The sequence below is a fragment of the Propithecus coquereli genome, unplaced genomic scaffold (genome assembly GCF_000956105.1).
Source record: "Propithecus coquereli isolate 6110/MARCELLA unplaced genomic scaffold, Pcoq_1.0 Scaffold27, whole genome shotgun sequence".
NCBI classification, from domain to species: Eukaryota; Metazoa; Chordata; class Mammalia; order Primates; family Indriidae; genus Propithecus; species Propithecus coquereli.
In genome coordinates, this window is record NW_012148285.1 from 2,779,613 (window position 1) to 2,806,134 (window position 26,522).

General features: G+C 60.0%; 3 protein-coding genes across 4 annotated transcripts in view; 1 reads left to right on the top strand and 2 right to left on the bottom strand.

Moving 5' to 3' along the window:
* Positions 1 to 1,743: 1,743 nt before the first annotated feature.
* On the top strand, positions 1,744 to 6,264 carry GLIS2 (GLIS family zinc finger 2). The gene is made up of 6 exons (XM_012647578.1): positions 1,744 to 1,956; positions 2,735 to 2,907; positions 3,463 to 3,639; positions 3,724 to 3,857; positions 3,943 to 4,061; positions 4,990 to 6,264. The coding sequence occupies exons 1-6, from the start codon at positions 1,785 to 1,787 to the stop codon at positions 5,772 to 5,774; spliced, it is 1,560 nt and encodes a 519-aa protein (XP_012503032.1). The 5' UTR covers positions 1,744 to 1,784; the 3' UTR covers positions 5,775 to 6,264.
* A 2,097-nt stretch (positions 6,265 to 8,361) lies between these two features.
* PAM16 (presequence translocase-associated motor 16 homolog (S. cerevisiae)) lies at positions 8,362 to 16,056 on the bottom strand. 2 transcript variants are annotated; one of them, XM_012647706.1, is made up of 5 exons: positions 15,926 to 16,056; positions 10,386 to 10,470; positions 9,412 to 9,548; positions 8,997 to 9,062; positions 8,362 to 8,517 (listed from the first exon to the last, which is right to left on the bottom strand). In XM_012647706.1, exons 1-5 carry the CDS (start codon positions 15,926 to 15,928, stop codon positions 8,431 to 8,433), a joined length of 378 nt encoding a protein of 125 aa, XP_012503160.1. In that variant the 5' UTR covers positions 15,929 to 16,056; the 3' UTR covers positions 8,362 to 8,430. The 2 variants fall into 2 exon arrangements, with proteins under 2 accessions (XP_012503160.1, XP_012503159.1); XM_012647705.1 differs by lacking the exon at positions 15,926 to 16,056 and adding an exon at positions 12,188 to 12,394.
* A 1,950-nt stretch (positions 16,057 to 18,006) lies between these two features.
* CORO7 (coronin 7) overlaps positions 18,007 to 26,522 on the bottom strand; it is a 52,247-nt gene continuing 43,731 nt past the window's right edge. Inside the window, exons 10-28 of the mRNA XM_012647703.1 lie at positions 25,195 to 25,249; positions 24,652 to 24,709; positions 24,427 to 24,572; positions 24,240 to 24,332; positions 23,916 to 24,059; positions 23,352 to 23,478; positions 22,764 to 22,939; positions 22,145 to 22,253; positions 21,976 to 22,062; positions 21,755 to 21,897; positions 21,577 to 21,681; positions 21,410 to 21,495; positions 20,507 to 20,648; positions 20,324 to 20,413; positions 19,599 to 19,715; positions 19,198 to 19,333; positions 18,738 to 18,829; positions 18,188 to 18,274; positions 18,007 to 18,068 (exon numbers count right to left, since the gene is read on the bottom strand). Coding sequence (XP_012503157.1) covers positions 18,063 to 18,068; positions 18,188 to 18,274; positions 18,738 to 18,829; positions 19,198 to 19,333; positions 19,599 to 19,715; positions 20,324 to 20,413; positions 20,507 to 20,648; positions 21,410 to 21,495; positions 21,577 to 21,681; positions 21,755 to 21,897; positions 21,976 to 22,062; positions 22,145 to 22,253; positions 22,764 to 22,939; positions 23,352 to 23,478; positions 23,916 to 24,059; positions 24,240 to 24,332; positions 24,427 to 24,572; positions 24,652 to 24,709; positions 25,195 to 25,249 — 1,999 coding nt within the window. The 3' untranslated portion in view covers positions 18,007 to 18,062. The remainder of the gene's footprint in view (positions 18,069 to 18,187; positions 18,275 to 18,737; positions 18,830 to 19,197; positions 19,334 to 19,598; positions 19,716 to 20,323; positions 20,414 to 20,506; positions 20,649 to 21,409; positions 21,496 to 21,576; positions 21,682 to 21,754; positions 21,898 to 21,975; positions 22,063 to 22,144; positions 22,254 to 22,763; positions 22,940 to 23,351; positions 23,479 to 23,915; positions 24,060 to 24,239; positions 24,333 to 24,426; positions 24,573 to 24,651; positions 24,710 to 25,194; positions 25,250 to 26,522) is intronic.

Genomic DNA, 26,522 nt, shown 5'->3' on the forward strand with positions numbered 1-26,522 from the left:
AGGAGCTTCAGGGAGGTTAGACTGGGCCTGTGTCTAAAAATAAACAGGTAGACGGACAGGCAGAAACACAGATAGACAGACATAATGGGGGGGGCGGTCAGGCAGAGGGCAGCTCCCTGCCCAGGCAGAGGAACAGTGGGGGGGTCCAGGACCATCCATCACTGTCAGTCACCCACCTACCTGCTGGCAGGGCTCTTGCGGGGGGCGGGGGGCGGGAGGTGCATATTTAGACAGATCTGACAGCTCCAGCAGGACGAATCACAGAGCTGGGTCCCAAGGCCAACTGCAGTTGCCCCAGCTCTGGTGGCCCAGCCTTGGGCAGGTGGGCAGCCTCCCTGTGCTCAGGGACTCCCATGTTAGCCACGTGCAGGTGGGATCTTGGGATGTGTCCCTAGAACTAGAGGATCCCCAGTGAGGGAGGGGACTGTGTTGTTCCCCGCATGCCTAGAGCATCCAGGAGCTTGTGGGGCAAGCAGGTGGGCTGGGGCTGGGGACTGAGTGGAGACCAGATGAAGCTGCTGGGGGCTTGGCCCAGAGAGTAGGGATGTTGGCACTGTCCTCCCTGCCTGCCCCGTGGATAGCGTTTCCGGCAGCTCCGCGCCCTCACGGGCCACACTAGCCCCCAAGGAGACACACACAGGTGAAATATCCGAAGCATCTGACCAGGTGGTGGCTACGTCCGCTATGTCCACCCTTTTGTGTTAAGCTGTAAAGACCCGGCAGACACAGTGAACGGCAGAGGTCTCACAGCGAGGCCTGTTTAGCAGACAGACTTTAAAGGTGTGACGAGCTCCATGAACAAATGCAAGGGAACACCGCCGAGTGTCCGCCACTCGTGGAAGGACTGCTGTTCTGCACAGGAGTCTGGGGTCAGAATGGAGAGCTGACCTGTTCTTGAGTCAGTGGATACTGAGTTCATTTGTATATGAAGAAAATTACGCCAGTGAGAAATTCTAAGAAAATGATGAAAATTACAGCGTGAGAACTTACAATAAAGGAATATCATCACCAGTGAAAGTTAATATATATGTTTTTATTAAGCACCAGACAGAGCTGGTCTACCCCTCCACCAGCCTTGCCCCAGCTGGCCTGGCCAGGCCACAGTCCCCAGCTGCCCCCTGGTGGTGGCTATGAGCCCTCAGCCTGCCTGTGGCTCCTGAAGCCTCTCCTGCCGGCCTCACCTGGGAGGGTGGAGGGGCCCCTGCCTGCGCCCAGTCCCTCCAGCTTGCCAGGTTTCCTTGAGGTGGTCGGAGCTGCCTGCCAGGCACGTGAATGCCCGGCACAGTGCGGAATGCCAACGGCCACCTTCCTCCCCTGGCCTGGTTTTGGGTCTTCGGGCTCAAACTGGGCGTGGCTTCCCACTCCGTCAGAAATGACTGTTAGGACTCGCTGCCAGTTCCAGGGAGATCTGGCCTTCAGCCTTGAATCTGATGGCTCTGTCACTTCCTAGCTCTGCGACCTGAGGCCGTGCCTCTAAAACTCAGTTTCATGGCAAAGTGGAGACCATGAGCTTCGCCTCCCCCTAAAGACCCAAGGGCAGTGGATGTGGAACCTCTGAGTCAGTGGCTGGCTCTCTCCGTGATACCTGCTGACCAGCCACTCGGAGGTCCCCGTACCCAGGAAGACAGCCTCACACCATCTCTCCCTGCTCCTGTGGGCTTTAATGGGTGCAGCCCAAGGAGGAGCCTGGGGTCATAGTGTCACAGCGCAGCTCCTGTTCTTCCCCAGGTTCCTGCCTGAAGACCAGCCCCCCACTGCCTGCTGCCACCTCCAGCCCCATCACAATGCACTCCTTGGACGAACCGCTCGACTTGAAGCTGAGCATCACCAAGCTCCGGGCGGCGAGAGAGAAGAGGGAGAGGACGCTGGGTGTGGTCCGACCCCGTGCTCTGCACAGGGAGCTCGGCCTGGTGGACGACAGCCCCACGCCTGGCTCTCCAGGCTCCCCGCCCTCAGGTACTGCCCCCAAGCAGGGCAAAGGGACTGAGCCGTGCTCGAGCAGTGGCCATGGGAAGAGTGCCCGAGGTGTGTCCGTCCCGGCCTGCAGCCGCAGCCCTCCCAGCTTGGCTCACGGTGCTGCCCCCACCACTGTTCATCCCCTCACCAGGGTAGCTTTGGAGGGAGGAGCTCGTGAGCTGGCACATAGCGCCGGAATTCAAGCTGAGGGCCCTGGGAGGACGTGAATTAGCTGGTACAGGGGGCAGGGGGTCCCAGGAGTAGCAAAGGTCCTATGAGCTCGACTCGTGGGCTTTGAGGCAGTGCAGCGGGTAAACCAGGGCTGTAGGTTGGGGACCCAGCCCAGCAAGTGCTTTTCAGGGATGCCTGGTGCTCACCCCTCCTGCTCTGCCTCCAAGAGGTCCCTGAACACTGGATTTACATGCCAGTGCTGGAAGGCTCTGGAAACAGCCCAGCTCAAACCTCTCATTTTAAAGAAGGGAGCACTGAGGCAGGAAAGGGCCTGGGGAAAGTTAGAAAAGTCCCTACCTGCCAGTATGCCTGGGAGCCAGAGGCCCCGGGTTCGGGTCCTATTCGGTTACTCACTCTGCGTGCCAGGCTGTTCCCACCTGCGAAGTGGGTACTTCCCACTTCCCCTCTTACAAGTGGCCGAGCTCCCGTGGTGGCAGAGGTCAAATGTGACGGGCAATGTCGTCTTACTGTCAGCTATAAAGGTGCTCCTCAGACACCTGGGCCCCAGAGTGGCGCCAGCACTCCCTGAGCCATGCCTCTCCCTTAGGCTTCCTGCTGAACCCCAAGTTCCCTGAGAAGGTGGAAGGACGCTTTTCAACAGCCCCTCTGGTGGACCTCAGCTTGTCCCCACCGTCTGGGCTGGACTCGCCCAACGGCAGCAGCTCACTGTCCCCTGAACGCCAGGGCAATGGAGACCTGCCCCCAGTGCCTGCTGCTCCGGTAAGGAGGGGGTTCCAGAGAGAGGGCTGTTGGTTTCCTGGGGCCGCCGTGACAATGCATCTCCAAACTGAGTGGCTCAAAACAACAGACACGAGTTACTCGCTTGCGGTTCCAGGGGCTACGGTCTGAAGTCAAGGTAGCGGCAGGGCCATGCTGCCTCAAAGGCTCTAGGGACTTGAAGAGTCCTTCCTTGCCTGTGTCCTAGCTTCCGGTGGCTTCCGGCAGTCCTTGGCATTCCTAGTGTGGTAGCTGCGTCGCCCGAGCGTGTCTTCACACGGCCTTCTCCCTCCTGTCCGCATCTCCCTCTTTCTCTTACACAGACACCAGTCGCCGGCTTAGGGCCCACCCCAATCCAGGATGACCTCATTTTCACTTCATTACATCTGCAAAGACCCTATTTCCAAATCAGGTCACATGCGCGGGTACGGGGCAGGCGGTGGTGCGGGACTCGAATGTGTCTTTGGGGGACACCGTTCAGCCCACTACGGAAGCGGACAGAGGGGGCCAGGCCTGCTGACTCAGCAGGGCCCCAACCAGCTGTCCCCTTGCCCATAGGACTTCCAGCCACTGCGCTACTTGGATGGCGTCCCCAGCTCCTTCCAGTTCTTCCTGCCCCTGGGCTCCGGGGGGGCCCTGCACCTGCCTGCTTCCTCCTTCCTCACCTCCCCCAAGGACAAGTGCCTCTCGCCAGAGCTGCCCCTGCCCAAGCAGCTGGTGTGTCGCTGGGCCAAAGTGAGTGGGGGCCAGGAGGGTGGTGTGGGGTCTGGGGCAGGCCGGCCACCCCACATGGGCTCAGAACCCTTCCTGGCCCCGCAGTGTAACCAGCTCTTCGAGCTCCTGCAAGACCTGGTGGACCACGTCAATGACTACCATGTCAAGCCCGAGAAGGACGCGGGCTACTGCTGCCACTGGGAGGGCTGTGCCCGTCACGGCCGTGGCTTCAACGCCAGGTGAGGTGGGGGAGAAGGGGAGGAGGGAGAAGCTTGGGGCTCGGGCCTCCAGCGAGCTGAGCCTCCTCCCTCTCCCCCGGAGCAGGTACAAGATGCTCATCCACATCCGCACGCACACCAACGAGAAGCCTCACCGCTGTCCCACCTGCAACAAGAGCTTCTCCCGCCTGGAGAACCTGAAGATTCACAACCGCTCACACACAGGTGAGGCTGGCGCCGGGCAGCTCGGCTGGGCAGGCCCCGGGGGCGGGGGACTCTAAGGAAGGGCCGGGCCTCAGAGATGAGGGCACACCTCAGTGGCTGGTGGTCCCTTTGCAAGTGCTGCTTGCTAGGGGAAGCCTTTCCTGTGGGTCAGACCCCAGCCTGCGCTCTTGGAGCATGGCCACTGTCTGTACGATCATCTAATGCCACCTCTGTGAGGGCAGAGGCTGCATCTGCTTCACTTCTCACCGCACCCCGAGCCCACAGCAGAGCAGCCCTGGCGGTGGAGCCACAGACCTACTTTTAAATTTCCTAGTCACCGCATGAAAAGCAAAAAGAAATAGGTGAAATTCATTGTAATCATATAGTTCCGTGAACCCAATATATCCAGAATGTTATTTCAATATTAAAAACAAATCAATGAGACACTGAAATTCTTCATGTCATACAAAGTCTTCGCAACCTGGTGCGTGTATCAGCCTCACAGCACATCTCCCTCTGGAGAGCCACGTGTCAAAGGCTCAGTGGCCAAATGTGGCTCCTGCCCTGACCAGCGCAGTGGCAGACGCTCGGTGAATCTCGAGCCTTTTTGCTGCGCAGGGGCCAAATGCAAGGGTGGCTGGCACTCAGGCAGATGCCTCGTCCGTGGTCCATGCTGGGCGCCCGGTATGACGACGGTCTCCAAGCTTGTGTTCCGCCGTGGAGAACACTGTAGCAGAGCAGGGCTGACAAGGGTGGGTTCTCAGCTGCCATGTCCTGGTGCCCCTGCCTGGGGTCAGATCTCCTGCCAGGTACTGGGGAGACCCCCCTCCAAGAATGGGAGAGTCTGTGCTCTCATGGGGCTGGGGCTCTTGGTCTGGGGGATGCTGAATGCAAGGGGAGACCTGGGATGGGGAGAGGCCCCTCACGGCGGCACCGCACGACCCTGCAGGTGAGAAGCCCTATGTCTGCCCCTACGAGGGCTGCAACAAGCGCTACTCCAACTCCAGTGACCGCTTCAAGCACACTCGCACCCACTACGTGGACAAGCCCTACTACTGCAAGATGCCCGGCTGCCACAAGCGCTACACGGACCCCAGCTCACTGCGCAAGCACATCAAGGCCCACGGTCACTTCGTGTCCCACGAGCAGCAAGAGCTCCTGCAGCTGCGCCCACCCCCCAAACCGCCACTGCCCACCCCTGACAGCAGCCCCTATGTCAGTGGAGCCCAGATCATTATCCCCAACCCTGCCGCCCTCTTTGGAGGCCCCGGCCTGCCGGGCCTACCCCTGCCCCTGGCCCCTGGTCCCCTGGACCTCAGCGCCCTGGCCTGTGGCAATGGCGGGGGCGGTGGAGGTGGGGGGGGTATGGGCCCTGTCCTGCCTCTCAATCTGGCCAAGAACCCACTGCTACCCTCACCCTTCGGGGCTGGCGGACTGGGCCTGCCTGTGGTCTCCCTCCTCGCTGGTTCCGCTGGCGGCAAGGCCGAGGGGGAGAAGGGGCGTGGGCCGGTGCCCGCCAGGGCCCTCAGCATGGAGGGCCGCAAGACGCCCCTCGAAAGGACGGAGAGCAGCTGCTCCCGGCCTAGCCCTGACGGACTCCCCCTGCTGCCAGGTACTGTGCTGGACCTGTCCACGGGCATGAGCTCGGCAGCCAGCAGCCCAGAGGCACTGGCCCCTGGCTGGGTGGTCATCCCACCGGGCTCCGTGCTGCTCAAACCGGCCGTGGTGAACTGACACCCCCAGGGGACACCGGAGGCAGCCCGGCCGGTACCCTGGCCCTGCCCAGACGAACGGAAACTCTCTGCGAAATAGCAATAATGTCCTACTGCCCCGGGGCCTGGCTGGCTGTGCCCAGCCTGCCGGGCAGCAAGGATGGTGCTAGGTCATTGCTGGCTTCCGGCTACCGAGTGACGACCCGGACCTGCTGTCCGGGGAGAGCCGTGCTCTGGGTGCTGAGGCCTCACTCCCCTCGGGCCCTGCTGTCCCACAGCTTCTTTAAGATCCTCCCCTGCCCTAGGTCCCCCTCGCTCTCCCCCCCTGGTGCCTCCCTCATCCAGCGGCCAACCTAGGCAGCTCGCCCACCTCCCTACCTGCCACCTATGGGGATGGCAGAGCCTGCTGCCCATGCCCCAGCAGTGGGGACGGGTGGGTGGCATCTGCCCTCCCTGTGGGCACCAGGCTCCCCCCCCACCGTGTGATCAGCTACAGGAGCAGAGGCCCCAGCCCCCTCACTCAGCCTCTGTCCTGGGGGCTCCTTGGACCCCTTTCCCTCTGGCCCACCCTCCAGAGGGAGAGCAAGACAGACACAGGCAAAGCCCCCCCTGCCCCTGACAAGGTGCCTCCCAGCTCCTAGGAGAAGGGGGGCCTGCTGTGCCAGCTGTCCCTCCTCAGTCACCCAGGCCCAGGCAGATAGCACTGCCGAAGGGAGGGTACAGCTGACCACTCACCTGGCCCTGCACCCTGGGCCTCCTTCCACCCAGAGCACCCTGGATGCGTGGGAACAGGCCTGAGGGAACCCCGAGCTGGAGGGGAGGTGCTAGATGGGCAGCTGTGGGGCCAGGACTCCCAGGTGACCTGGGCATCTGGCCCAGCGCCAGCTCAGGGAGCAGGTGGGGCCAGGCCGAGCTCCATCTTTGTATCCCTGCCCAGCTGGGCTCGGCCTGAGCAGTGCCGCCCTGCAGAGCATCAGTCCTGGTCCGGGAAGGAGATACTGCCTGGGGTCAGCTCCCAGTCTGGGGGTGCCGAGTGTCAGCACATGTCGGGGGGACTCAGGGAAGGGAGCTACGCTTAGGGGTGGCCCCTCTGCCTGGGAAGGGGGGCCTGAGGTACGGTGTCTCCTCTGGCTCTCCCAGCTGGGCCTCTTTCCTGGAGGTGTGTCCCCTACCCCTTAACCCCCTCAACCAGCTCCCCCAGCATCTGTGCTGCTCAGGGCCTATGGCAGGAGGCCCCCATGCCCAATAGCCCACTGCCAGATCCCACGGTGGTGCCTCCCCACCCTGGGCCTCTCACCGCCCCCTGCCCACCTGCCAGGTGGGAGCTCTGGCTTCTGGGTCTGTCCTGTTACCAGGCTGCAGAGTGGCCAAGCCCTTCCACTTCCCCATCTGCAGAACAAAGGAGCTACCAGCAGCAGTGGGGTCCTCTGGAACCCTGCGTTCCTCTGAGCAGCTCTGCTCACCCCATCCTTTCCTGGACTGCCCTTCTGTCCCAGAGGGGTCACCCTGACCTGGCCGCCCTGCTGCTGGCCTTAGGACCCCAGCCCTGACAGGGCCTGGCTGTGCTGGCTCTGCCCCTCGAAGGGGCTGTGAGCAAGTAGGAGGGAGCCGGTCTCCTTTCTTTGGGCCCCACCCAGGACCCAAGCACCCCCACCCCGCTAGGGGCCCAGGCCTTAAGGCCCTGGTGGGGCTGTGGGTTTGAGATCAAGCAGAGCAGAGGAACAGGGCACTGGAAGGTGACATTAGCTCAGCATGTGATTCGGTGATAGACCAGGCTCAGAAGGCCGGTGTACTTTTTGTTGTTGTTGGTTTGTTGTTGCACATTCCAGGATATCAGTATTTTAACAGGTTCTAAGTGCCTTTCTATTGTAGCTTGTTTCCCTCCTCTTGGCTCCATTGCTGTTAGCATAGAGTTTAAAAAAAAAAAAAGAGATAAGCTAATGACTATAACAATATATTCCTCCATGTGAGAGGAAGTTTATAAAGAAACAATAAAAGTGAGTTGCAAAGATGGTTTCTGTGTTGTGGACGTGCCAGGAGCTGGTCCACCGGGCCCTGACCACGCAGGTGCCCCTCATCCTGCTGAGAACAGATGCTGGGAGGGAAGGAGGTGGGTGCTCAGGGGGCACAGGTGCTGGGAGCCGAGACAGAAGATTCCAGACTAAGCATCACAAGGTTCAGATCCTTGTCCAGCTACTGCCCCCTGCGACTAGTGAGCGGCACCTCAGTCCACGAGCCGAAAGCCTGTCTTCCTCAGCCACACACCGGGGCATTCCACCCCGATTCCTGAGATGCTGCATTCAAACCGGCCCCAGGGAGAGGTGGCCTGGGACAGAGCTCTGGGGCAGGGGGCCTCCGCCCTGTGGGAGGGCCGGGGTCTGGCAGGATGCCCCGGAAGGGAGCCTGGTGCTGGCGCGGGCACTGCAGAAGCACGAGCCGCTGCGTCCGGTACGTGATAGAACTTGGCCGGGACCCGGCTGGCCGCCAACCTCGCCACCCCAGCCCCTCTGGGCTGTCAGAAGCTGCTGCCTCTCCTGGCCCCAGCACGCACAGCCCTACAACTGGCAGGAAGAGCAGCTTGCCCTCTGGAACCTACGTGCACACAGAAATGCGGAAAAGACATTTATTACTGAGCTATAAATTAGAGGCGGCGGGGCAGGGTGGGGGGAGCCGAGCAGTCACGTCTTGGGCGTCTGTCCTTTCTCTCTGTCCTCCTGGGCCTGGATTCTGAGTTCCTCATCCAGGCGCTCCTTCGCTCGGACCACCTGAGGTGGGGGGTCACAGATAATCAGGCCGAGGGAGCCTCTGCACCGTGCCCTTGCCAGCCCGGGACGGGCCTCTTCCCAGCCCAGGCTGACTTCCTGCCTGGAGAGCCCTGGGTGGAGGTGATGCCTCCTTCAGCAGAGCCCCAGGGTGGAAGGGGTGGCCTGGGTGCCCGAGCCGACGCACCACGCACGTGCCAGAGGGCTAGTTCTCGCATATCACCAGCTGGTGCTCCTGCTCCTTCAAAGTCTCAGCTGCTGGGAGGGCTGCTGTCCAGGGTGGCACAGCCTGACTGGCTGGGCCCCATGGAGCTAAGGCAGCCAGAAGGAGTGGCAGTTCATGGGGCCCTCCCTGTACACTTTCCTGCCTGCCACTGCCTAATGCCAGCCCCCCTGCCTGGAAATGAGGGACCTCAAGTGAGAGGCGGCTGGGAGCTCGACTCCCATGGCTTATCCCCCTCCCAGAATCAAAGACCACTCACCTTTGACTGCAGGTAGAAGGAGCCACCCACGGATTTATCATTCACCTTAAATAAGTGTTCGTAGTTCTGCGGAGAGAGGACAGGTGAGAGGGCTTGCAGACTGGGCTGGAGACGGGGAGGCCGCAGGGCTCTACCCCTCCACCCCAAGAACCGTGTGTGTAGCACAGGAAGCCGCGTGACCACTGAGGGACAGAGCTGTGAACAGTGCTGGTGACGGTGGGCTCAGCTGCTGGTGGCAAACTGTCTCTATGACTGCCCTGCTTCGGCCCCAAAACAAGCAACAGCGGCTCCCCCAAGTCAGAGTCTGAGCTGGTGTGGCCAGAGCATCTGCACCTGACCCCCGCCATGCTCCCCAATCCCCCAACTTATGGCCAGTCCAGGTAAGGCATGTCTGGGGATGGCTTGGTGGCCTCACCTTCTGGACCTCCTCAGGGCTCAGCTTGGAGACGTTGAGAATCTGCTGTGCCTCCTGGAGGCTGAGGCCGGAGAGGTTGGATGCGGCTGCAGACTTGTGTCCAGCGCGTCCCCGGGCATCAGCTGCTGCCCGGCTGGCTGTGTGGACACGGGGTGATCGCTCAGCCCTTAGCAGACCATAGCTCCCCTTGGGCCAACCAAGTGGGTGGCTCACTCCTGCCAGGTGGCACAGGAGAAGAGGGACAGAGGCCGCCAGGAGCTTTTTCTTCCCCAGAAGTGGTTTCTTTTTTAGGGAATGGGGGGGTTGGGAAAGTGAGGACAGACATGGCCCACAGGAAGGTAAGGGCAGGGTCTGACCATCAAACCTCACTCCTGATCCCCACCGAGATGACAAGATGACCCTGTCCCTCTTCTCCTCTCATTCTGGGGGAGCTTTAGGCCATGGTGGGGACTGGAGTGAAGCTGTGGGTGTGGAGAGGTGGCACTGGCTCTGCTGGGACTACCAGAGCCGGCTGAGTGGGCCACCCCTTCCCTTTTGGTGACTCCTAAAGTCAGGGGCCAGTAAATGTTTTCTTAAAGGGTCAGACAGTAAATAGCTCAGGCTTTGCAGGCCCGTTAGTCTGTGTTGGAATTACTCAATTCTGCCTAAAAGGGGTTGCGGAGGGCTGTGTTCCAATAAAACTTTATTTACAAAAACAGGTAGCCAGGTGGGCCAGTTTGCTGACTCCTGCTGGGCTGCTCACACTAACCAAGCAGCACTGAAGACAAACGTCTCCCTCATGTAGGAATGTCCCAAAGCCTGGCACCACCCCGGCCACAGGAAAGTGCACCAGGCTACCCAAGCGGCAGAACTCCAGCCTGAGGGGGATCCCTGCATTGACAGCCAGCAAGCCCAAGCGCCCACAGCCAGGGCAAAAATCCAGCCTGGGCAGGAGCTCCCAGCCCGGGCAGGGGGAGACAGGGGTCCTGGCTTACCTGCAAACTCCTGCCGCAAGGCCCGGGCGAAGGCCCTGCCCACCACCTGCACCCCCATCACAATGATCTGGGCCAGGTACTTGGCCTGTGGGCAAAGCAGGCACCTGGTTAGCAAGCCGCATTCTTAGGGCCCTCAGAGAGGGGACCCTGGAAACGAATGCAGAGTGGCAAGGTCGCTGGAGATCTGAGGTGATGACGCACAGAGCTGCAGCCACAGGCCTCCCCCAAAGCACCCTGATAAAAGCTGCACCAGTTGACACAGGGGACAGAGGCCACCAGCTTTAGAGAGAAGCACTGTGGCCTGGAAGTTGGGACACAGAGACAGACCCAGAGCTGCCACTAACTCTTTCTCGATCCCAGGGCCAATGATGATGCCTCCTGTGCTTCCAAGATCATCTGGTCCAACATTTATGTTACAAGTGGGGAAACTCAGATCCATCCTAATTCTCCCAGCTCTATTCGAGTCCTGTGATTTTTTTTTTTTTTTGAGTTTGTCCCATTCAACACAACAAATTCACCAAAGACGCTAACGCGGCAGTCTCCACCTTCAAGGAGCTAAATGCCCACTAGGAGGGTATTCAGACAAACACACTACGGACCAAGTGATGACGCAGAGTAGGCCTAGTTCATTTCTTCAGCCAGTGCTTCACTCGCTCATCCACCTCCTGAGTCTACTCTGCCAGCACGGAGTACACAGACAGCAGAACCTGGTCTCTGTCATCAAAGCTGGCCACACCCACACGGCCTGGCAGGGAAACCAGCTGCGGCATAGCGAGGTTGTGCAAACCCTGCGACTGTGGCGGACGCCACGCGCCTCTGAGGCACGCAGGGAGTCTCAGCAAGACACGCCAGAGCGTGGAGAATCCACAGAGGGAAACTCGGGCATGAGCTGGAGACTCTGGGAGAAGAGGGTACCTCTCCTGGGCTGAGTTTTGAAGAGCGGGTAGAATATGACAGAAATATTGGGGATTTCTGGGCTGAGCCAGAACTGGGAGGAGAGAAAGTATAAGGGGTGTCCCAGGAGCAGCCAGTAGCCTAGGCTGGCCGGAGGAGACAGGAAGGCGGACAGCACTGAAAAATGCACAGATCTTACTGTGAAGCAAAGACATCACATATAGACAGCGCATAGCAAAGGGTGGCAGGCACGCGAAATGGTAGAAACGCAGGTGCGGGAGGACGTTGGAAGAACGCTCGCCGCAGGTTGACAGTGCTCACGTGGCACAGCCGACTGACTGCCCTCTTTGTAGTTTTCTGTAGTTAGAATTCCTCTCAGTCAACAAGTATCAACTGAGTCTGTGTGCCAGGCACCGTGCCAAACACGTTCTATTTACCGTGCCACTTAATCCTGACAACTCAAGAGGTTAGTGATTGGCCCCAGGACACACGGTGAGTGTGTGCGGGAGGCAGGGGGGAAACCTAAGGCCACACTATGCGGGACCCGGGGGGGTGGGTGGACCCCGGGGGGTGGAGGGAAGACGACTGAGCAGGCGACAAGCATCAAGAACCCAACCCACAGGCCAAACGGGGCCTGTCAGATTCCAGTGGATTCCAGACTCCAGAACTGGCCGTGCTCAGCCTCCAAGGACCTGCTCTTTCCTCACAGGCGGGATGTGATTATGGGCCGTTAGGGGAATGAACAGAAGTGGGTTTGGATTTCACAAGTAGGTGGAATTTTCATAAGCTCTGGAAAGCAGAACCCAGAGAAGACCCTCCTGTGATCAAAGCCAGGGCGGCCGCAGCCAGCTGTGCTGCAGGTGTGAGGAGGAACAATGAATGGGTGCACCCGCCCACGAGTCTCTCACCTGGCTTCTCCCCTCCTTGCCTAAAGCCACTCCCACGTGGAAAGGGAGGCTCTGAGATGGAACGCTGGTCCCAGCTGAACGACAGACGCTGACAGGCCAGTAGATGACTCCAGAGGGCTCCCCCAGACTGGAACACTGCCCCCCCACCATCTGCTGCCATCACTTGCCTTGCAATCACTTGTTTACTTTTCTGCTGAGGCCGATGACTGTTGCTAAATGACAAACATTAAGAACTGAAGTTGGGACAGGGAGCTCCCCCAACCATCCCTTACACACTTCCAACCAAAGCAGCGTGGGGCCTGTGCCTCCGGCTGCCCAGAGCTGCAGGGAAGGTGGGCTGACCTGCAGTTTCAGTAGCTATCCCAGCCGCCTAGGGAGCTGCCCGGTTGGCTGGCTGGTTGAGGCCACCAAGGTTCCTGTGGGAGGCACCTCCCAGAAGAGGCGGTGTGGTGCAATGGGCACACCAGCAGGCTCTGGGACGACCTGTGGGCAAATCCCAGCTGTGTAACCCTTGACAAGTTCTCAACCTCCTTGAGTCTCAGTTTCCTCACCCATAAAATGTGGCCACCAATACAGCCATCGTAGGGATTAAATAACGCCTGTAAAATGCCTGACACAGTGCCTAATGACACAGTAGGTGCTCAACAAACGTGGCCTTTCATTTATTATATTCTTGGTTTCACAAAACTTGACAATGACCAGGAGCTATGGAGTAACAAAGCTTCTTCCAATACAGCAGCTCATCTGATACAGGCCCTGTGATTCCTCAAGGGTGAAGGCTGCAAAACGTCACACTACGTTCCCCCGGGAGCTGGGAGGCAGCAAAGAAGAATTAGAACAACGCTGACCCGGACCAGAATTCTAGCTTTGTTTCTGGACAGCTGTGTGGACCTGAACAAATTATTCAACCTCTCTGAACCTCTTTTCTTAACTGCAGAATGGAGAGAATACCTTCCTCAGAGGACTATGAGCCCCAGAGCAGGAACTCAACAGCTGCCTTTGCTTCCCGACTAGACCCTGCTTGGAGCTGAATGGTCTACTGCTCAGTGGTGCAGCCAAGCCTCTCATCCACCTACTCAGCAGCCAAACGTTCCCTGAGCACCAGCTATGGGTCAGGCTGAGCTCAGAGCTGAGGATACATGGGGAGCACAGCTCTGCCACCTGCAGCTACCACAGGTGATCAAAACAGCCACTAGCTGAGGCTCCTCCCAGAAGGCCCCAAAACATCCCACTGTCCACTGACACTCGGGCCTGAAGCAACCAGCTGATGTGGTATCCAACTTCAAGCCTGAAGTTGTCAGAGAGCAGAGGTCACAGGTCAGAGCTGTAAGACTCCGAACTGGGACCCACGGTGGTCAGCACATACACTTTCTCATCGGGGAGCAATGTGGCCCAAGGCAGGACCAAAGCCCTGCATCTGGGGCAAGGGACAACAGACAACACTTGGGGGGCATTCAGGAATGGGGCTTATCTTCACTTGTGTCACATGCACCAAGAGAGGATCCGTGTGCAATGTTCCTTCCAGGCACAGCTCCCAGCTCTCGTGTTGGCGAGCACACCGCCATGAGACTCACCCCCTTCTCATGGATGCACTGACACAGGAAGGGGGCGCTAGTCACCCAAGGACCCTCCAGGCAGCTGCTGGCAGCACTACTGACCAGGAGGAAGGTCAGGACCACAACTGTAGCATTTGCCCCGGTATGCCCAGGGGGTCTGGCCAGTGGCTGGTGCAGCAAGTGTCCAATACACATTTGAATGAATGAGACTTGACCACCATCAGCTTTGCTTTGGCCAAGCCAGAGTCTCATAAACTCTATGTCCCCAGACAGGTTTCCAAATGTCTCCTAACTTCTCTGCTAAAGAACAAAACACGCAGTTCACCACCACCGCTTGCAAATTCAGTCCACTCCTCAGCTTGGCATTCACAGCTCTGTCTGGTCTCAACTTATTTCTTGGGTTTTTTTCTCCCCCTTACACCTCTCCAGGCTGCAGCCACACCCTCTACTCCTAGATCGGCCTTCATACTTCACTCTTCAATGTCTTTGCTGCTGCTCCAAGTTTCTCCACCTTGAATATGCTCCCTCCTACCATGATACTCTGTCAAAACCCAACATCCTTCAGGACTTAGCCTGTCACGCCACTCCCATTCCCCCCCTGTGAAACATTCCCAGGCTCCTCCCATGTATACCTTCCTATAGCACTTTCTTTCCCTATTAATACATGTCACACTAGACTGGGCGCGGTGGCTCACGCCTGTAATCCTAGCACTCTGGGAGGCCGAGGCAGGAGGATTGCTTAAGCTCAGGAGTTTGAGACCAGCCTGAACAAGAGCGAGACCCTGTCTCTATTATTATTAAAAAAAAATGAAAAAAAAATATATGTCACACTGTCTTATTTTATGGACTCGCCTGCTGTCTCCTCTAGGATACAAACTCCTCCAGAGCTATATTTTATTCAGCTTTGAGGGTGGCTCAGAGTTAAATGAGGTAACACATGCTAAGGACCCAGTTCAGTGAGGGCTCATCGTAGGTCCTCAATAAATGGCAGTGGCCATCACAAGGCGGGAACAATGTGTTGGTAAATGTGTATTCTTGGGACACGGAAAAAGCTGGGCCCAAACAATGTCTCTGACGCTGTGGGATACATGACCCTGGAAGAATCAAATTCTCTGAGCTTCAGGTTCCTTATCTGTAAAATGGGGACAATGACAACATGACTTCAGAAGAATTCAACGGGAGAATCTACACAAAGCCTCAGCTCATGGCCTGGCACCTGTAAGCTGTTACACTATCCTTACTGCTAGTTAAGAAGTGGCTCCCCAAACCGGCTGCCTCAGAATCACCTGGGGAACTTGTACAGAGCGAGCCTGCAGGGATAGAGCTCAAGAATCTGCATTTTTAGCCAGGCCCGGTGGCTCATGCCTTTAATCCTAGCACTCTGGGAGGCTGAGGCTGAGGCGGGAGGATAGCTTGAGCTCAGGCGTTTGAGACCAGCCTAAGCAAGAGCGAGACCCCGTCTCTAGTAAATATAGAAAAATTAGCCGGGCGTGGTGGTGCACACAGGTAGTCCCAGCTACTCGGGAGGCTGAGGCAGGAGGATCGCTTGAGCCCAGGAGTTTGAGGTTGCTGTGAGCTAGCCTGACGCCACGGCACTCGCCTGGGCAACAGAATGAGACTTCCTCTCAAAAAAAAAAAAAAAAAAAATCTGCAGTTTTAAAGGTTCCCCAGGCAACCTGGCGCAGTCAGTGCGGCACAGGTCTGTGGACTGGCTCTAGGTACCGATGGTACCGCAGAAACGCTCAGTGTTCGATGCTCGAGGCCTATAAGTCCCAGATCTGCCGCTGCCTTGGAAAAGTCCACTTTCAAATGGGGATAACAGGGCGACAACATCGACTCTGCAGAGCCACAGGATCCGGGGCAGGGTAGATAATCCCGGGCGGACCTAGCCTCCGCCTCCGCTGCCCGCAGGTGCTCGCTCACACGCGGGTTGGGTACAGGGCGACCACATTTGCTGGGCTGCTTCCGGCCAGCCAAGTCCACCCTGCCTCGCAGACAGGCGGCTTTCCCTGATCCGGAGGCCGCCGCCGCGGCCGGCCTCAGTCCCGCAGGTGCGACCCTGCTTCCCACAGGGCACGCACGGCGCCCGCAGCCCGGCCCGGAACTCGCCGCCCCGCCCCCGCCCAGGCCCCGACTCTGACTCTGTCTCCCCTCCCCTGGCAGCGCCCGACTCGGGCCTCACCATGGCGGCTCTGCCTCGGGGGCGCGGGCTCCGCTTCCTGGCCCCACGGCCGGGAATCAAGGGCGGCCAGCAGGTCAGAGGTCAAGGGAGGCTGCAGAGAGCGCGTGCGCGAGGCCGCGCTGGGCATGCGCGTCGTCTCGGTTCCGGGGGCGGGGCGACGGCGGTGTCGTTTCCTCTGTGGGGCGGAGTCGGGGCGGGGTTTGACACTGAGCGAAGCGGGCCGCTACCACCCGGGGACGGCGCGGGGGAGGGCGGGGGACGGCGCTGGGACCCTGTGGCCCGCGAGCTTATCCTGGGGCCAGGAACGAGGGGCGATTTCTGCCCTTGAGTTTGCCAAAATATTTGGGACTAAAACATAAGAAATGAACATAATACGGAGTACGATGCCAAATTCTCAGGACTATTTAAGAAAACAGGAAACTTCAAGATAGGTTTCATTGCAGATTCCTTCTGCCTGGGAAGCTCATGCCCTCCTTCAAACCTCTGCTCAAATGTCACCTTCTCAATGAGGCACTCCTGGGCCCCTTACCAACGCTGTGACTTGCCTTCCATTCGTTTTTTTTTTTTTGGAGACGGGGTCTCACTCTGTCGCTCAGGCTGGAGTGCAGTGGCACAACCTTGAACTCCTAGGCTCAAGTGACCTTCCTACCTCAGCCTCCTGAGTAGCGGGGGACTATAGGTGCACACCACACCTCCATGCCCAACTTTAAAAAAAATTTTTTTTTAATTTTTGTAGAGACGGGGTCTTGCTTTGTTGCTTTCTGTCCCTAAGGAATTACCTGTTCTGGACATTTCACAGAAGGGGAATCTTACAATGTGCGACCTTGACTGGCTTCTCTCTCTATTCTCAATCTCAATCTGTTTTTTTTCCAAAGCTCTTATCACCCGCTACCATATTACATAATTCCTTTATTTTTACGTTTATTGTTTATAATCTGTTCCCTCCCACTAGAATGTGGATTCCCAGTGGGCAGGACTTTTTCTCTTTTCTCCAGTCTTGGATGTCAAGCACCTGGAAGGGGGTTGGACACATGGCAGGCAGGCAGCAGATGCCTCAGGCTAAGTGCTGGACCACTGCCCTTCTTCCCTTTCCCCCAACTCTCCGAATTCCTCCCCTCCATGCCATGCTATCCTCCCTCCGGTCTGAAACGTTCTTCTCACAGCTCTCCCCAGGCCTTCAGGTTTTCCTTCTCAGTTTGAATGTCACCTTCTCAGACCCCTGAACACCCCGCTTCCCCTCATCCCAGTCACTGCCTTTCACACAATTTGCTTTCTTTACAGCTCTCTCCACACTCCCTACTTGCTCACTTGCATACAGTCTGGCATAACAGGCTGCAACAAGCTGAAGCCCTTCCCGGTCCACTGCAGCAGCTGCCACCTGGAACCCAGCAGCACGCAGCTGAGCAGGCCTTGGGAGCAGAGCGAGGCTGGGATGAGAGGACTCCAGGGGCACCCACATGCCTGTCCCTGTCCCCTTCCCTTTCTCAGCCAGCCCAGTGATCACACAGCACAAGAGTGGCCAGCTTAGAAAAGTTTAATTGCTGAGAACATCCAGGACATGTGTGGGCCAGTCCCTGTGGGGCTCAACACCCCCCTTATTGGACCACCAGCTCTGTGATGTCCCCTTCTCCTGGCTGCAAGCCTGGGGAACAATGCAATTGGTCCCCGGCCCCTGAGGCTGGTGCTGCTCCCAATAGCCTGGTGGGGGACCAGCCCCCAAGGCTCTTGACCACAACTGAGGCAGCAGGCAAGGTGGGGCGATGTGCAATAACTGAAGGTGCTGGACGAAGCCAGCCCAGGCTGGGACCAGCCCAGGACAGAGAAGAGGGCCGGGGAGACAGGGAGCCCAGGGCCTGCCCGGGGACATGCTATCGACCACCCCACGCCCCCACACTCCTGGCTGCACATGCTAGCAGGTAGCTGAGAAGCAGCAGCCAGACCCAGAGAAAGCAGTGGTGAGCGACAGTGGGCCCAGCGGCTGTGAAGGTGCCCTGGGCCCACGGGAAGCCAGGGCTCCTGGGATCAGGGGTGCCAGGCCCAGAGAGGCATCTTCCAATTTGAGGATGAGATGTGAGGTGTGTAGGAGCACCTGGGAGGTGGCAGTGGCAGGCAAGGCCAGAGGCGGCTGGCAGGCAGGCTAGTCCTGGGATGATAAAACAGAGTGGCAGGGAGTCAAGGGGGCCGGGGAGGGAGGTGGCAGGAGCCTCAGCGTGTGCGGGAAGGGTGGCTGCCTTTGGGGAAGCCGGGCCACTCGCCACTCACCCACTCGTCCTCGTCCACACCTTCGAAGGAGTCCTGGGGGAGCGGGTCCTCCCGGTTCCCTAACTTTGCCACCATGGCGTTCAGCAGCTGCAAAGGGGGCAAGAGAAGTGTCGGAAAGGGAATAGGGCTCTCTGGCTCCAAGAACATCAGCACCCCCCGCCCCGGGTTTCAACCCCAGCAATGTTGTGAAAAGAGCCATTTTAATTAGAGCCCTGACGAAGCTGATGGGTTCTCATTGAAAAAGACACAAAAACGGTGACAGGAGAGTCAGAGACAGACTGTGACATGTGGTACCAGATACGGGTACTGCTGTTTCCACACATTGCCTCAAACACTCAAATGTACTCCAGGGTCCAAAATCACTTGGGTCCAAAACCTCCAGCTTTGGCTGGGTTTGGCCTGGGCAGGGTGGGCTCTCACTGCCCTCCCTGGCTTTCCCTGCCCCACCGAGCTCTGGTGTGGAGGGTGTGATGTGCGGCTGTTCTCCCCATCCAGGTCGGGGCCGGAGAACTGAGGGACGATGGCAAAGCCAGCTCCCTCCCGTGCCTACCTCTTCCTTCTTCTGCTGGTCTGACTTCTCTTCCAGGTACTGTGCTGAGGATGGGACCCGCCGGGCAGGGGCCTCACGCGGGGCTTGGCTCACTGGGGCAGGGTAAGGACAGGCATCAGAGAGTCCCTGGGTTGGGACTCCTTGGTGCCATGCCCTAGAGAATTCTGCGGTACAGACCCAAGAGATGGCATTAACAGCCACTGAGGCCTGTGTTCACAAGCCTGTCCTGGGTACCAGGGCATGTGTGCACGTGTGTGTGTGTGTGTGTGTGTGTGTGTGTGTGAGGGGTGAGGACTTGCCCTCCAGGGACTCAGAGACAGTGTGGACACAGCCACCGCATCCCTGGGAGTGCCAGGGGTCTCCGCGTACCAGCAGGAATGGAGACTAGACTTGGGCTTGCCGCCCCTTTTTCCACCCGCCATGCCCCTGCTGCCTCCCCTAACCCGGCGCCTCCATCCACCTGGGGTCATGTCCGGCGGCTGCAGGCTGAGAAGCCGGGGCCGCCCATTAGCACCCTTCAGCCAGGCCTCGGCACTGAGCGCCGGCTCCCAGCTCACGGCCGTGTCTGGGAACACGTCATCCTGGAAGAACTCTTTCTGCAGGGGAGGGAAGGGGCTGTCTTGAGAAATTGAGCGGAGGCCCAGAGCACACTGGCGTCGGGAGAGGGACGTGGCAAGACCTAGGACCCTCCCCCCAGGTCTGGGGTTTCCATGAGTTTCAGAGTCTCAGCAGAATAAGGGGGTAGGTGCCCCAACGAATGATGAGTGGGGCAGTTTGGGGGCAGGGTCAGGTGTGACCCAAAGCCCCTGACGGGTGCTGGGAAGGGGGCTGGGCACTGGAGTCCTTGGCTCCCAACCTCACCCTGACTCGGGGCAGCCGGAAGGCGACGGGCTCCAGGGAGGTTTGGCGCAGCCGCAGGCATCGGGCAAACTCCACTTCCCGCACGTCACACTCCGTCTTAGGCAGGAGGACGAAGCCCTGAGGAATCGAGGGGTTGGAGCTGGAGCTGAGGCCCAGAGCTCGTGGCCGGGCACAGCATCCCCAGGGAGACAACATTCCTCACTTAGGACCACCAGGACCACAGTCTGTCCCTGCACAGTGACGTGCTAGTAACGTTGAAAGACTGGCTTTCTGGAGGGAAAAGCCTTGATTTGTAGCATTTGCCTATTTCCAGAGTAGAAACTCGAGCCATGGCCGATTTCAAGCTACCAACTCAACTCACTGAACGTATTGTTAGGAAGAGACGTACGATAACGCATCGCATCATTGCCACCACACAGATCCAACAGATGTGCATGACCGTGACAGCACAAATAACAGTAAAATCTGATAAAATAAGTAGGAAGCGATAAACTAAGGATTACCTTAGTTTTTAATATATTTGTAGATTCATATTGGGGGTTCATATAGTTGAACTTTTATTATAGTTTATTAATAATGGTTAATGCAACAACTACTCTCAAAATTCCTAGATACTGTCACCACCAGCCCCAGACCAGGAGGCTGGCCCGCCGCCCCGCAGGCCGCTGCACTGCTCCACATGGCCACAAGGGGGCGGGGAAGCCTGTGGTCCCATCTGGCCTCACCTTGTGGGGGTCAGGAGACGTGAAGCTGTTGCACTCCAGGAAGAAAGGGGCCTCGGGGAGCAGCTCGTACAGGAACACCCGGGTGTCGCCCTGAGGAGGTGGAGGGGGCGATGGTGGTGAAGCTACACCGGCCTTAATCCCACCTCCTCTCACCCGCTGCCGCCCACCCCCAGCCCAGCCCACCTTGCCGGTAAGGAGCACCAGGCCGGTGTCCGGGTCGTAGCTGGGCAGCAGGGTCGAGGGGGCCACATCCAGGCCCAGCACTGCCAAGGGGCCGCCCACCAGGGCCTCGGCCGCGTACAGGAGCAGCTGGCGCTCACTTCGGCTGCAAAGGAGAGGCGGTGCAGAAGCAGGTCCTTAGAGCAGGAGAGGTGAGGGCAGGGCTGACTCCAATGTGTCCCCTACCCTTTTCTGGGCTGTAGGAGAGGCCCAGGCTGGCCCTCAGCACTACTAGCCTGGCCTCGGGCAGCAGTGTCCCAACCTGCCCCTCTGTCCCAGCCCCTCCTCAGCGCAGTCCCGGCTGCGGCTCCATCCCGGGGCCACTGTGACTTCTCAGTCTGACTCTCTCTCCCCACATCCTGCCTCTTGCCCTCTGCTCCAGCCAGGCTGGGCAGCTTCCTGGCCTTTCCACCCAGACCTGCCTGCCCTCTCCTCCAGGTCTCTGCTCAGCAGCCCCTTTGTGACCCAGCTCAGATGACGCCTCCCTCGGGAGGCCCTGCCTGGTCCCCCGCAAAGCACCAGATGCTCATCTCTCAGGCCTCTCCAGCTGGCCTGGTTCCGTTTCCTGTGCCTCACCTGGGCCACTTCAGGCACAGGCTCCTTGTAGCAGGGCCTGGTTCTCGTCCCTCTGGGTCCCCTGTTGACTCTCTCCCTTCCCACTCATCCACCCACTCCCCCTCCCTCCCCTCATCCATCTGCATCCCCGTCCACCATCTCCCCGCTCATCTTCTCATTCATCCGTCCATCTCCCCACTCAGCCATCGGGGGCAGGGACAACTTCTGCAAGCCTGAAAGGTGTATGTGTCTTTGGGGAAGGGGACACAGGTGGCTGCTAGAGCCTGGGAATGGCGGTCCCCGAGTCCTCACCTGTCAAAGCCAGACACCAGCAGACAGCGACCATCACACACCCAGACGATGCGGGCTCCACGGCCCCCCTCGGGCCCTGGGCCTTCCTGTTGAGATGTATCACATGAAGCCCAGCCAGGGCTCTCCGAACAGGGTCTGAGGGCCACCCCCAGCCCACACTCACTCACCTGCAGGGGCTCAGGGCCACTCCGGGGATCGTAGACCCGCACACGCCCATCCTTGCAGATGGTGGCCAGCTGCTGCCCGTTGGGACTCCAGGCCAGGCCAAAGATCTGGGGACAGGAGGTGACATGAGAGACAGCCTCTCACCTCACGGCTGGGCCCCTGCCTCTGCAGCTAGCCTACTTGGTCCTGGTGGCCCTGCAGCTTCAGCCACTCAGCTCCAGCCTGAAGGTTCCAGATGCGAACGGTGAGATCGTAGGAAGAGGAGGCCAGCACATCAGCTGCCAGCGGGTGGAAACGCAAGGAGTAGATCTTCTCTGTGTGGCCTAGGGGAGAGGTGTGGGGTGACAGTGAGCCCTCAGGAGCCACTGCCCACCCACGTCCCCATCCCAGGCCCAGCCGACCTGTGAGTACAGCCTCAGGCGTGGTAAGCACCTCCTCCAGGCCCTCTGGGGGCACCCGCCACAGTCGGATCCTGGCGTCCTCACCAGCTGAGGAGAGTGACAGCTCATCACTGCTGGGCCCATTCAGGACCCAGGACCCTCCCTCAAGCCGGCTGTCCAGCCTCCTTACCCACAGCAAGGCGGTGGGTGTCAAAGGGGTCCCAGGCCAGATCAGTCACAGCTGCCCCGTTCTGCAGCGTGGGCAGCGCTGTGTCGGGCAGGCGGCCAGGCTTCCGCAGCTGCGGGAGGTGCCCCCACCCAGTAGCCCATCAGTGCCAGGCAGGACAGCCAGTTCCCAGGGGACTCGGGGCAAGCAGTGCACCTGGGCCCCCACCCAGCAGATGCCCTCACGGCCGCATGGCCAAGCTCTCAGCCTTAGCCACCTTGTGCTCTGAGCCCAAGTGCCAACCGTGAGGCCCCAGAAAGTGAGGGGATGGCAGCGTGGACTGGTGGGAGGAGCTCAGGCTTGCGACTCAGGTGATCTGGGTTTGAATCCCAGCTTCACCACTTACACAGCTGTGTGACCTGGGCAGGTCACTAAACCTCTCTGTGCCTCTTCACCCTCATTTGTAAAATGGGAATAAGAGTGGCACCTCTGTATGGGGCGGCCGGGAGGATTACAGGACAGGCTGGGCAGGGGCCTGACACACAGTGTGCACTCAGTGAGCAGGTGGGGGTGGCTAACGCCCTCAGCACCCTCGCCGCCTGCAGGGAACAGAGGGCAGCCCTGGCAGGGTGGCGGCCCTCACCTCAAGCACTGCCACCTGCCCACCACTGCTGAGCAGGGGCACAGCCACACGCAGCTGATTGGCACAGAAGCCATCGCTTTCGCCGGGTGTAGTGAGGTTGAGGCCCTTGAGGTTGGTGATGTGGCTGTCTCGGTGGAGAACGGTGCCCTGAGTGTGGCGGAACTTGGAACTGGGGCCTGGAGGGGGCAGGGACAGGAAGCCTCGTGTGAGGATGCCGTGCCTGCCCGCCTGGCTGCCGGAGCCCCTCACCATGGGCAGGTGACGGGTACGCAGCATGGGCCTGGGAATCACGCCTGGGCACAAGATCCTTGCTCCCGCTGGGACCTCGGTGGATCCCTGGGGCTCCAGGGGGCTGCTGGGAAACCAGTGGTCCCAGCACCCTCCCATTTTGCAGGTGAGGATCCGCATGCTCACTCCAGCCCCCAGGGCAGGTGACCCTGCTGGAGCCAAGAGTCTGGGTGAGTAGGGGTGCCCCGTGTGAGGCCTCCCCTCAAGGCAGGACAAGGCGGAGCTGGGGGAACAGAGGAGGGTGACAGGGGTAGGGTAACTCCCATGGTAGGGGGTGAGCTCCCCGTCCAACCCACTTACCCAGCAGGCTCTGCAGAGACCGCTGGCTAGGGCTGGTACCAATGCCACTGGTGCTGGAGTGCGAGGGCCCCACGCTGGAGGGCGTGGAGGGCGAGGTCAGCGAGCTGGGCGGCGAGGAGAAGCCCTCCTGGGGGGAAGTGTGGGTCAGGGGGCAGGACCCTGGGCATGCTGACCAAGGCACAAGGGGACAAGGAGATGCTGGGCGACTCCAGGGCCATCACTCTCTGCCCCTCGGGGCTGCAGGACACTCAGCGGGCACGAGCCCCTCTGGGGGTAGGGGATGGGGGGGACACAGATGGGGAAGCCGGCTGAGCTTCAGGCCCTGGGGACAGCAGGCAGCAGGGCTGGCTCCCGCCTTGCAGGAGGGTGTGCCCAGAGAGGTAGATCTGCCAGCATTTCAAGAGGAGCCAAAAATCTAGCTTTGTACGTGAGAAGTCTTGCTTTTTAGGTGTCTGCTCAATTTAGAAAACACTGTTACATTCCTTTCTGTGTGTGTTTTCTGTTTCTGCTACCAAGGCCGTCGGGCAGGCGAACACGGGAGGCGGGGGCAGCCCTGGTACTCACGCTCTGGTCTGTGCTCCGGTCTGCGTCACCCACAGGTGGCTCCCGAGGCTGGGCTCTGTTGGTGGAGGGCTCCATGGGGGGCACCAGGCAGGATATGAAGCTGGGCCAGGGCCGGCAGGAGGGGTTGAGGCTGACCTTCTGTACCTGTGGGGAGGCTGGCAGTTGAGGCTGTGGGGGTACAAGCCACCGGGTTGGGAGGGAGCCCCGGGGTGGAGGATGGACACGGCAGGGACAGGGACACAGGTAGGCCCAGCTGAGCTGGCGCACAGCCAGACTGCGGACACCGGGGCTGGCAGAAGCCAGGAGCGCCAGACCTTGGCCTACCTGCTGGCTGCTCCCAGCCCACCAGGTGTGGGAGTCACAGGCAGGTACACAGCCCGCAGTGTCTGGGAACAGGTCCTCGTGGAACTCCACAGCCTGGTGGCAGACAGGCAGGTGGCCAGTGAGGCCTGGGCCGCCCACACCCCAGGCCCTTGCCCCCTGCTCCCTGCCCCCTCCCAGGCCCCCTCACCTTGCGGGGCACGTGGTAGCTGATGGGTACGATGGCTGTGTCACTCAGCTGCAGGATGCGGAGCACCTCGCAGCCCATGACAGCCAGCGCCCGCCGGGGCAAAAGGGCTGCCCCCCGCAGCACACTCTCCAGGACACACTGGGTCACTGTTGAGGACACCACAGGGGGACAGGCAGGGTGGGGAAGGGGAGGGCCAGGGGAGGGGCGGGAGCGGGCGAGGCCTACCTGGGCTCAGTGCTGGCTGCTGCGGGGCCACCTCGTAGCAGTACAGCTGACTCTCACCCTGAAAAGGCCCAGCCTGAGCTCCACTCACTGCCCGAGCAGTGGCCCAGGTCTGGCCCTAGCTCCCCGCAACCCTCCTCCAGGACTCGAGCCACAGAACGCAGCAGAAGTCGCGGTGGCTTCCATGTGCTGAGCTGAGCCCGAGGTATGCTTCACCTCATTTGCTCAGCATCACCGCGCCATATGGGGAGCACCAGGCTGTGCGTCAGCATTTATGGAGCGCCGCCTGTGTGCTAACGCTGCTCTGTTCTCTGTCTGCTCCCAGGAAGCCAAGGTTCCGGGGAAGTCACAGTCACCTCGGCTGCACCAGAAAGATGCAGAGGCCCTGGCAGGAGGCTGCTCTAGAGCCCGGCCATGGTGGGGCCGGGCAGCAGCCTGGGCTGCCCTGTTCTAGTTCCTCCTCTCTCAGGGGCAGAGCAAGTAAGGGCAGCCGCCCTGGGGGTGCACTCTGGGCGGTGGACGCGGGGGGCTCCAGCTCTGGCTCACCTTTCCTGCCAGCACCAGCAGCCTGGAGTCCGGGTCCAGCAGGGGCACCAGAGACCTGGGGAGAGGGCCAGGTGGTGATGGCAGGTGAGGGGCAGTGGGAGGGCTGCAAGCCCTGTGACCCAGGCAGGAGCTCCAGACAGGTGCCCCAGTGCCCAGGAGCTCTCAGCCCCTCCCACCACGTCCAGCCTGGTCCCTAGCAGCCTCCGCCTCCTCTCCCTGTGCCACCAACAGGCCCAGGCCAGGCGCACACCCACAGCCCAGCAGCTCGTCCCCTGGGGCCCTCCACCTGTGCCTCTGCATCACTCCAGGACTCACACTCGGCCTGGGCACGGGGGAGCTCAAGCCAGATCCCGCCCACCCCCGTGATCCTCCAAGAAGACCCCACAAACATGCTGTCCCCCATCCCACCCGTCAGCCTACATACTGGGTCGGCATTTCTGGGGAAGGTGACGGGGTCACTGCCAGAACCAGGGAGGCCCCCACCCTACCCAGTGCTGCTTACCCAGGTCTGCACCAAGTTTTGGGGCATCTACTCAGCTCACGCTCCTTGGGCCTTAACGATATCTTAGAGACTCAAGACCCCCCACGCTGACTTGAAACCCCCAAGCCTGAGCCGGAGCCAAGCGCCCAGGAGAAGGGCCCCTTCAGCCGCCGGGCCCCCTGCCTCCTCAGGGCTACGGCACAGGCCGAGTGGCTGGCACGGTCCTCCCATGCCCTCTCTGTGCCCCAGGTGGGGTCACAGCACGAAGCGGGGAGTTAGGAACACAGAGGACAGGCTGGGAGCCCCTAGGGCCCTGCCACTGCCCATCACTGCCCAGGGATTCACACGGCCCAGCCCAGGCCCCGAGGAGGCCCCTTTTCAGTCCCAGCCATCGAAGAGCTGCCTTCCAGCTTCTAGGGGAGTAGGGGGCCCAGAAGAACTCTGACGGACACCTTGTTCTGTTTCTTGTTCCTGGCCTTGGCTTCTTATCTATCCCTGGCGACTCACAGGCCTGGACCCCCACCCTGATGCTGACACTCACCCTTAAACTGAACCCCGTCCCCACTGTGGTCCTGGCGGTCAGAGGTCACCCAGCTGTGGCAGCTGCCTCCATCCCTCACCCAGGCAACAAAGGGCCCAGCCCCGCCCCCACCCCATCCCCTCCCAGCACGCTGCCCCCCACGTCTTCCTGCCCACCTCCCCAACCTGCCAGGAGCCACAGTGGGCTGGGAGGCTGGGTGGGGCCCTGAGTGTCTCCACAACTTCCTGGAGTGCCCTGGGCTGGTCACCTGTGAGTAACACAGGCCCCTAATTACCCTGGGCGGCCGGTGAGCCCGACTCAGCACTG